Source organism: Salvelinus sp. IW2-2015, unplaced genomic scaffold (genome assembly GCF_002910315.2).
Source record: "Salvelinus sp. IW2-2015 unplaced genomic scaffold, ASM291031v2 Un_scaffold2419, whole genome shotgun sequence".
In the NCBI taxonomy this organism is placed as follows: Eukaryota; Metazoa; Chordata; class Actinopteri; order Salmoniformes; family Salmonidae; genus Salvelinus; species Salvelinus sp. IW2-2015.
In genome coordinates, this window is record NW_019943740.1 from 54,916 (window position 1) to 65,103 (window position 10,188).

The 10,188-nt window shown below is 43.1% G+C and overlaps 1 protein-coding gene across 2 annotated transcripts; it reads right to left on the reverse strand.

Annotated features, from left to right (window-relative positions):
• Nucleotides 1–1,438: 1,438 nt before the first annotated feature.
• Nucleotides 1,439–6,339, reverse strand: LOC112073916 (Krueppel-like factor 4). 2 transcript variants are annotated; one of them, XM_024141150.1, is made up of 5 exons: nucleotides 5,964–6,339; nucleotides 5,678–5,792; nucleotides 4,190–4,943; nucleotides 3,879–4,046; nucleotides 1,439–2,926 (listed from the first exon to the last, which is right to left on the reverse strand). In XM_024141150.1, exons 1-5 carry the CDS (start codon nucleotides 6,014–6,016, stop codon nucleotides 2,751–2,753), a joined length of 1,266 nt encoding a protein of 421 aa, XP_023996918.1. In that variant the 5' UTR covers nucleotides 6,017–6,339; the 3' UTR covers nucleotides 1,439–2,750. The 2 variants fall into 2 exon arrangements, with proteins under 2 accessions (XP_023996918.1, XP_023996919.1); XM_024141151.2 differs by lacking the exon at nucleotides 5,964–6,339 and having other exon boundaries at nucleotides 4,190–4,941; nucleotides 5,678–5,767.
• Between the last annotated feature and the right edge of the window lie 3,849 nt (nucleotides 6,340–10,188).

The following is a 10,188-nucleotide window of genomic DNA, read 5'->3' on the forward strand; positions in this document are numbered from 1 at the left end:
CAAAGCATAAATTGAAGGGGGAAAAAAACACTTCAGAAACCACACCTCAAAGTTGTATCTCAAACAGTGCTTGCCATTTGCTCGTAGAGGAGGATAAGCTGGCCAATTAGTGTCTACTCACATTAATATTTTTAATGACCGGTATACGCCCACACCATTCTGTTGATGGTACGCCCCCACACCATTCTGTTGTTGGTACGCCCCCACACCATTCTGTTGTTGGTACGCCCCCACACCATTCTGTTGTTAGTACGCCCCCACACCATTCTGTTGTTGGTACGCCCCCACACCATTCTGTTGTTGGTACGCCCACACCATTCTGTTGTTGGTACGCCCCACCCATTCTGTTGTTGGTACGCCACACACCATTCTGTTGTTGTACGCCCACACATTCTGTTGTTGGTACGCCCACACCATTCTGTTGTTGGTACGCCCCCACACCATTCTGTTGTTGGTACGCCCCACACCATTCTGTTGTTGGTACGCCCCACACCATTCTGTTGTTGGTACGCCCACACACCATTCTGTTGTTGGTACGGTCCCACCATTCTGTTGTTGGTACGCCCACACCATTCTGTTGTTGGTACGCCCACCACCATTCTGTTGTTGGTACCCCCCACCATTCTGTTGTTGGTACGCCCACACCCATTCTGTTGTTGGTACGCCCACACCATTCTGTTGTTGGTACGCCCCCCACATTCTGTTGTTGGTACGCCCACACCATTCTGTTGTTGGTACGCTCCCACACCATTCTGTTGTTGGTACGCTCCCACACCATTCTGTTGTTGGTACGCCCACACCATTCTGTTGTTGGTACGCTCCCACACCATTCTGTTGTTGGTACGCCCCACACCATTCTGTTGTTGTTGGTACGCCCCACCATTCTGTGTTGGTACGCCCCCACACCATTCTGTTGTTGGTACGCCCCCACACCTTCTGTTGTTGGTACGCCACCATTCTGTTGTTGGTACGCCCCCACACCATTCTGTTGTTGGTACGCCCCCACACCATTCTGTTGTTGGTACGCCCACACACCATTCTGTTGTTGGTACGCCCCCACACCATTCTGTTGTTGGTACGCCCCCACACCATTCCAACACAGACTTGATTACCATGTTTTGGAAATAACACCATTACACCCATATTGTAAGTAATTATAGGTCATATTTCATAGAAATCTGGAAACACTGGGCAGTTACTTTAAACATGTATTATTATTATTATTATGAAAATGTGTTCTAATTTACATAAATAGACGGTCCAAAAATATATAGTTTATTAAAACTAGATAATCATATGGCTTGATTTTGAATAACATGGCTGAGATAAGTGATAGATTTACCAAATGCATTTACCAAAACACTGTACAGGTAAATGCTATTATGGAACAATTCACAGAACAGTGCTCTAAAAACAGCAGTGATCAGTACATCAAAAGTTAATTTCAAATATATTTTATTCTTTATGTTGTAAAAGACAATACAAAACATTTAAAAGCATTTTATTTACAAATGTACAACATTTAAGATTATATAACATATTTTGTCTATAAACAAAAAWAACTTTGTTCAGAGTTACTCATTTCTTTAAAAAAATAATATGAATGTCTCATTTAACATTATTGCACTTTGCGACCACAGCGTGTTGAGAGATTGCCATCACCAATGAGGAGCAAAGTAATTCACCTGATTAAAGTMAAATTGTGGAAGAAAAGAGGTCTCCAGGAAACTCACAGACAAGACCACCACACTGATACTCTTATCAGTTTTCTGTTTCAAATTCTTTGGTACCTTTTAATATAGTAAAGTGTTTGGAGCACCATCCTGTTACATATACATTTAATGTGTACCTGAAGTCAATGGCTTGGAAGAATAGAGTAATATAAATATAAATGTCTAATACAGTATGTTGAACAGTATGAACTTCACAAACAAAGACAAATGGACTGTTTCTGATTGAATAGATAGAAGGCCTCTTAGGATGTGTTTCCGTCACGTCTGTGCTCAGTCTGAGTCTCTTGTTTCCCTGATAACCAATACAGGGAATGACATTAAGGGCCAGGGTCAAGTGAACTGAACAGTCGCGCAAGTTGAGCCTGCTCTGAGGTTGACCCATTGTTGCAGTGAAAACAACCAAACTGCTAAGACTTCCAGTAGCCTGAAACTGATCTTTCTGGTTCCTCCTCATTATTTGACTGAAAGACAGATAATGTATGGCATTTATAGCAGTCGGGCAAGTTGAGCTTGCTCTGAGAAAGTTTTGACTTATAATGCAAATAATTCCAGTAGTGATCTTTCTGATTCCTCCCCCGTTGGAATGTGAAAGGCAATTTACATTTTAGGAAAAATGATCATAATCTTCAGACAATTTTTAAAAAACGGTGGTCGCTTAGTGGCTAGGGCTGTCCCTGTAAATCTCTGTTAATACATTTCCAGTCATACGTTGGCACCTAGTCCTCCAGGTTTTGTCGATAAATAGATGAGCAATTCCAGTTTGGTCCCACAAAAGAGGTTGTTCTGAGGGGTCTTGTCAAATGTCAGATCACAAGCCCATAGATGGACAAAGAACAGTCTTTAGTCATAGGGTTGGACCCTTGAGAGTGTATCACTACCAGGAAACACACAGCTTGTATTGGTGCTTTGACAATGGATGGCTAGAAGGCAATGTTTTTTTGTAAGTCACAAGTTCAGGTCGCTGTGTAATAATATTTATAGTATTTTAGTCTTGGTCCATGGTGTCCAGTGAGTGTCTCATAGGTGTCTCTTCATGTGTAGAGCCARGTGGTCRGACCTTGAGAAGGCCCTGTCACACTTGGCACACTGGAAGGGGCGATGCCCGGTGTGTTTCCTGTAGTGCCGTGTGAGCTCGTCTGAACGRGCAAACTTCCAGCCGCAGCCCTCCCAGTCACAGCAATAAGGCTTCTCTCCTAGTAATGACAATACATACACACACAGAGAGACAGAGAGAGACAGAGAGAGACAGAGAGAGACAGAGAGAGACAGAGAGAGACAGAGAGAGACAGAGAGAGACAGAGAGAGGTAGAGAGAGGTGTGTTAGAATTTTGTTTGTTCTCCTTAAAACAGACCAAACTCTCCTCACCACAGAAAGAGGTCGGTCCTGTCCTGCAGTACATAAATTGTAAAGCAATCAACTTGCGGTTGTATTTGAACAGGATCAGTATCAACCTGCTGCTGTTGCCTGTTCATGACACCTGCCAACTGGCCTTCTCTCTCTCTCTCTCTCTCTCTCTCTCTCTTTTACCATAATGATGCAGTGGAGTAATTTACTGCCGGCAATACAACAGCCGTTATGCCAGGGGCAAGCATTTTGGGGTAGCAGGGAAAGTAAGAGATATAGGTGAACATAGAGTGTACTTCAGAGGGAAATTAACTGGAATTACTAGAGCCATATATTTCGTTTTTTAAATAAAATCCTCTCATAATGTAGATCTGTAGTTAAAACACAAGGTCACATTGCTGCCTATTACAAAGTGTTCCATTACAATCAATAAATGTGATTATTTCAGCCATTAAATGTATGTCTCCTTTGCAACATGCAAGGAAAAAGTACAAACATGGAAAAGTACAGTTCATATAAATCCAATGTAAAATTCCATGTCAAAGTTTCCCACTGTGAATCAAGAAAGGTCTACCATCCCATAATAAACCATAAACTACAGTAATGAATACTGTCACACATAATTAAGAAGGACAATGGGAATGAAAAACGACCCAACTGGTTGAAAGGTTGGTGTAGGCTAACTATGCCCTAAACAAAGTCTGACACAAAAAGAGAAAGAGCTTCCTAAAGTTCTTCGGACTTCATAGAACCGTTTGAAACAGCGTTTTGACAATGAGACAACCAACMTGTGTACCAACCTGTGTGTGTTCGGTGATGTGCTTTGAGGTGGGAGCTCTTGGTGTATGTTTTCCCACAGCCGGCGTAGTCACACGTGTGTGTGGCGATTCTCTTCCTGGGCCAGGAGCGCCGGCCGCGTTTGGGTTTGGGCTCCTCCGGTAGACAGTCTCCGCCCGGGGACATAAGCTCTAGACGGGGGTGAAGAGGGTGGAGTGATGAGCTTCATCATCATCATCCTCTCAGAGTTTACCTCAACGTCAGGCACCAGCAAATGATGAATGTGGGAAAAAAAGCTCTTGGTCAAAAACATGTATATTGAAGTTGTACTGACCTTGGTACCGTAGAGACCCAGGCTGTTGAGGGAAGGGCGAGTAGCCTGTCGGAGAGCTGTGGTGGTAGCCCTGGCCAGGCAGAGGGATCTGGGGGTGGGATAACACCTGGCTGGAAGGGTGGTGGTCTGGAGACAGAGATGAGGCTGATCGGCTGGCTGTCATAGGACGCCCCCCTGGRGAGAAACCGTGGGGGTCGAGGTGAGGCCTCTGTCCAGTTCTGGGCTGGGAGTGTGAGTTCACCCCCCCAAGGTGGAGATCCATGGGTTGGGTGATGTTGCACATGCTGGGGTTCTCCTGCTTTATCATATGACAAACAAACGGCAAGGAGGAGGAGGGGTCCGTGGCAGCACTGACACCAACACCGGTCTTACTAATCACATTAATGCTTTGGCCGTATTCTGCCATATCCATGGTGGTCTTCACCACAAACTTGCCATGGAGGCTGGTGGGGTGGAGGTATGCTGGGTCCAGTTCAGGCCTCATCAGTTCGGCCACGAACCCCCCAGTGGGGGACACGTCGCTGATGTCAGGGATGGTGTACAGCATGTCACTGTGGGCAGAGTCCTGGGGAGAGGGGAGCTGGTAGGAGGAGTAGGAGCCCGGSGAAGGGGACAGGTTCTGGGACCCGCTTGCTGCCATGGCCTCAGCCTGCTGTTGTAGCATAGTGTTGGACAGGATGAAGTCATAGTCTAGTAGGTCCAGATCTTCAGGCTCTTTCTTGGTCATGCCAGTGGAGATATCCTCCTTCCATCTCTAGGGAAGAGAAACGCATTACTACACAGCACAAGGACTGACAGACACCTGTGGTCATAGTCATTCAATTAACATAACGCTGAATGCCCATAGAATTAGGAATTTGAATAATCTAATAGGATATCCATGGCTAAATCACARAGACAGGTCTTAGGTCATAACATGCCATTGCCAAATACCTGTAGATTCCCCCTCTCTATCTAACTGAAATATATAAAAAATATGATTCTTTGTCAAATGTATCTTCTATCTGAGAAAATATTGTGTCGGGAGATATTCTTGTGTGTAATCCCAGACCTGCATTGATTAGTTGAACTTTATTAGGCTTCTATATAAACACAAGAAACCGCATATCCTTAAAATAGTCACATTTAATAGCCTATTCTATATTCACATGATATATTTGGCAATAGATAAGTCAACAACCTAAATCAATTATCTTATAATAAAGCAATAGGATGCCACTACTGCAATCTAAACACTTATAGTAGGCTACCCTCCACTCAGTTAGTAGCCACACTGAAAATTCTACTTGCTGGTGCACGCCCCAACAGAGGTGCGGTATTCTAGAGTGCGGCAATGACATAAGGTCAAGCAAAGGAATTTACATAGAAAATACATAGACTACATTAAAACCGATTATGAGCTGACCTACCATTAAACATGCAGAATGTCCTATTTAGGCTAGTTAGACTGTTGATATATAAATAGCTAATATAGTAGATCATACTCACCAAATTCGCATGTCCCATGGATTTATTCTTGCCATTCGGGCCGCTTGCAAATGTGGATATGGATGGCAAAAGCGTCCCGCTCAATGCCATATTGTCGAAGTCACTTGGTGGTTGCCTGCATAAACAAAAAATATTTTAATAAATCCTTGTCGTTTTCGCCAAAAAAAATGAATAGGCTAACGTAGTGAATCAAATCCAAGCGCAATGTCTTTATTATGGCAACCCAACATTCTGGATAGTCAAACTGAAAAAAGCCCGCACCTCATCAATGAAAATATAGGCCTACCTGGTTCCTCTGATGAATTTCTTCTGTAAAATACACCGTTTGTTGTACAGCATCAGTTGTGTATTCTTCACGGGTTGACAGTCCGAGATGATGTGGCGCTATACTTCACTCCAAGCCATGCTTGTGGACGCAGCGAATGGAACAGGCAGACTGAGACGGATAAAACCAAGCTTGGTAACGTTGATGCAAATTCATCAGGAGTGAGGCGACACTATAGGGGGATTCCCTCGTCTCCCTAGCAATTCCACTTCCATGCAGGGACTAGAGAACAGACTGAACTGACAAAGTGACAGCGAGCAAGGGTTTCCTACCGCTTAAATCATCGCTGGTGGACACGCCTTCGTGTTGCTGAGCAACAGCCAGGCAGGACAGGAACAACACTGCGCGCGCTGCTAGAAAAAAAGAAGGTGCAGTTCATGACGATAGCAAAGAGAGTACAGGGCTGAAAAAGAGAGAGAAAAAAACTCCAACTGTTTCTGTTTATATCCATACAAACAGAGCGATGGCAACAGGGAGGCCCTACATGCCGTTTGCCTTTTATCAAGAGCTAATGTAGGGAAACCGGATCAACGCAATTCTAAAGGACAGGTTTTACGCGCGCATGTAAAGTAGGCTTGTTAGTATAGGAATAATGCCTTGTAGCTGCACTCATTGACACGGATATTGTAGCTCCTATAGAAGACACAACAAATGCTCACCTGGAACGGGGACACTCCCCTCTACTGTACGTCTTCGATGGTCTGTCATTCTAGTCCAGGGATCGGCAACAGGCGGCATGCGGGCCTGAGCGTTTTTAGCAAAACTGAAGAAAAATGTTCAATAACATATGTATATACATACCGTTGTTGCACCTAGACGTTTCCATTTCACAATAACAACACTTACAGTTGACGGGCAGCTGTAGYAGGGCAGACATTTGATGAACTGACTTGTTGGAAAGGTGGCATCATATGACCATGCCACGTTGAAAGTCACTGAGCTCTTCAGTACGGGCCATTCTACTGCCATGTTTGTCTATGGAGATTGCATGGCTGTGTGCTCAATTTTATACACCTGTCAGCAACGTGTGTGTGACTAAAATAGCCACATCCGCTAATTTGAAGGGGTGTCCACATAGTTTTGGCCATATGCATGATCAACAACCTATACATAAAGTAATGATAAAATGAGAAAAGCATTGGCTCACTTCAGGATTAATGTTAGCTATGAACGAGTGGGACAGTAAATTATTAAGTTATTTCTGCACCTCATGTGAGATCAGCATTACAACATGCCTTGTATGAATGTCCTTTCCATAGAATAGGCAGTTAACTTTCCATAGAATAGGCAGTTAACTTTACATAGAATAGGCAGTTTGAGTTCCAATTATGACTATATACTCAACATGCTACACTGAGTGTACAAAACATTAAGAACACCTTCCTAATATTAAGTTGCACCCCCTTTTACCCTCAGAATAGCCTCAATTCATCGGGGCATGGACTCTACAAGGTGTCGGAAGCGTTTCACAGGGATGCTGGCCCATGACTCCAATACTTCCCACAGTTGTGTCAAGTTGGCTGGATGTCCTTTGGGTGGTGGACCATTCTTGATACACACAGGAAACTGTTGAGCGTGAAAACCCCAGCAGCGTTGTAGTTCTTGACACAAACCAGTGCGCCTGGCACCTACTACCATACCCCGTTCAAAGGCACTTAAATATTTTGTCTTGCCCATTCACCCTCTGAATGACACACACACACAATCCATGTCTCAATGCTTAAAACTCCTTCTTCAACCTGTCTATTGCCCTTCATCTACACGGATTGAAGTGGATTTAACAAGTGACATCAATAAGGGATCATAGCTTTCACCTAGATTTTCACCTGGATTCACCTGCTCAGTCTGTCATGGAAAGAGCAGGTGTCCCCCAATGTTTTGTACACTCAATGTCGATGACTATGTACATCTATTTATATAACACTAGTAATACTTATAAACTAAGCATGATCGCTGAATGCACTCTCACGTTGTTTTTGAAGTGGGCTGAGGCTGTCAGTGTTTGATCAGAGCTGGAAGCCAACATAAATGTTTTGTCTGTCCCGTAGTTAGACGTCTATCAGTTTAGAGTCCTGTATGGAGAGCAAACACTTCTGGAGCAAACAYTACTGGCCCACCAATCCTGTTGCATCAGGATCTTGTCGGTTGGGCCATGTCAACAAGTATCCCATTGGTTGTCTTCATTACCWCATTGACAGCACATGATATCTACCTTTCAATGTAGAGGCATGATATGATAGTTGTAGAACAACTGTTTGACTTAGTTTGCAGGCATTATTTTTTCCGCTATCAACATATTTCTGGGGATATAGTCTAGGCCAACTGTCATAAGCCATCACATATCTATTTTATCGACTGAACCTCTTGACTTTGGTTGGTGAGAAAGTATTTGTTAAAACAATTTCTTTTTTTTATAAAAGATTACCTGTTTCCTGCAGCAGGTTTAAAAACACAAAGGGACTATGTCAGCATGGCCATATTCTTTATGATGGAGGACAATGTCTTTGTATAGAGGACACTTTCAACTCTTTCTGAGGTGGTTGGCTCAGAGAGAGAGAGGGAGAGAGAGAGAGAGCATTGTGTACCTCCTATCAATTCATGGTTCTATTTACAGTTGGCTATCCGTTCCAGTGTAGTCATCATACTGCTGTACTAGTACTTATATGTGCCCATTTTATGATGGTTAATTAAAACAAAAATATATATTAATAACTTAATTGATGTTCTAGCAAAACTAATTTGATGTATTTACATTAGGCGCATAGTATCAACTCTGATCTACAGGTAACTGCCAAAATAAAGGAAACACCAACATAAAGTGTCTTAATAGGGCGTTGGGCCACTACGAGCCAGAACAGCTTCAATGCACCTTGGCATAGATTCTGGAACTCTATTGGGGGGACGTGACACCTTTTTTCCACAAGAAATTCCATMATTTGCTGTTTTTTCTAATGCTGGTGGAAAACGCTGCTCCAGAATCTCCCATAAATGGTCAATTGGGTTGAGATCTGGTCAATGAGACGGCCATGGCATATGGTTTACATTGTCTTCATGCCCATTCAGTGACCCCTTGTGCCTTGTGGATGGGGACATTGTCACCCTATAAGGGCTATAGCTATAGTAGCCAAAATAATGGCCTGCCCAGAATTTTTATACATGTCCCTAAGCATGATGGGATGTTAATTGCTTAATTAGCTCAGGAACCACACCTGTGTGGAAGCACCTGCTTTCAATATACTTTGTATCTCTCATTTACTCAAGTGTTTCCGTTATTTTGGCAGTTTCCTGTATGTTATAGTGCTCCAGAACACAATGCTGTGGTACTTTAAATATAGTCTACCTTGTCCATACACGTAATCCTTAGGAGGATGTAGTTATCACTGTCCAAACATCATATCTACCTTAAATTATCATAAGAACCTGATGACGAAAACTGACGTAATGTTTTTGTACTTCAATACTAATCATGTAAACTCAGTACTGTCGAGGTTTCATGTTTTCCATAATCTGATTGCCACTAGGATTGGTCCAATCAATGAATGGATGAAGTATGCTGCCAGTCTCTTACCTGCACCAGCAGCTCCAACAGTCTCTTACCTGCAGCAGCAGCTCCAACAGTCTCTTACCTGCAGCAGCAGCTCCAACAGTCTCTTACCTGCAGCAGCAGCTCCAACAGTCTCTTACCTGCAGCAGCAGCTCCAACAGTCTCTTACCTGCAGCAGCCGCTCCAACAGTCTCTTGAAAGTATTTCCTAGTCGGGTTGTCTCTCAGGTGTTGTTCTTGGCTCTATGTACAGATTTCCCATGATGAGACTGGCTGTGTTATCACAACTATTGTTATGACTGTTCTAGGGCCCTATAAGCTAGGCTCCCACACTATTGGCTGATTGACTGTAGCCTCAAATGGGAATTATTTTTCTATAGCTTGTCCTTACCCCTGCAATTGGACTGCGAAGTTGTTGACAAACAGAACCCCCACCCCCACATTCTTCCAGGTTGTCAGGATTTAATCTCAGAGGAATATTTTCTATTTAAAAAAAGGCTACGACCGGATTGATCACTGGAAAGTAAAAATTGTATACCCATCACAGTTGTACTTAATGTCAAATTATTGATATGTTATTCAACAAACATACGTGTAAAGTGTATAAAGATGGGTAAATAAAGTTTAGAAACCTTGCACAACT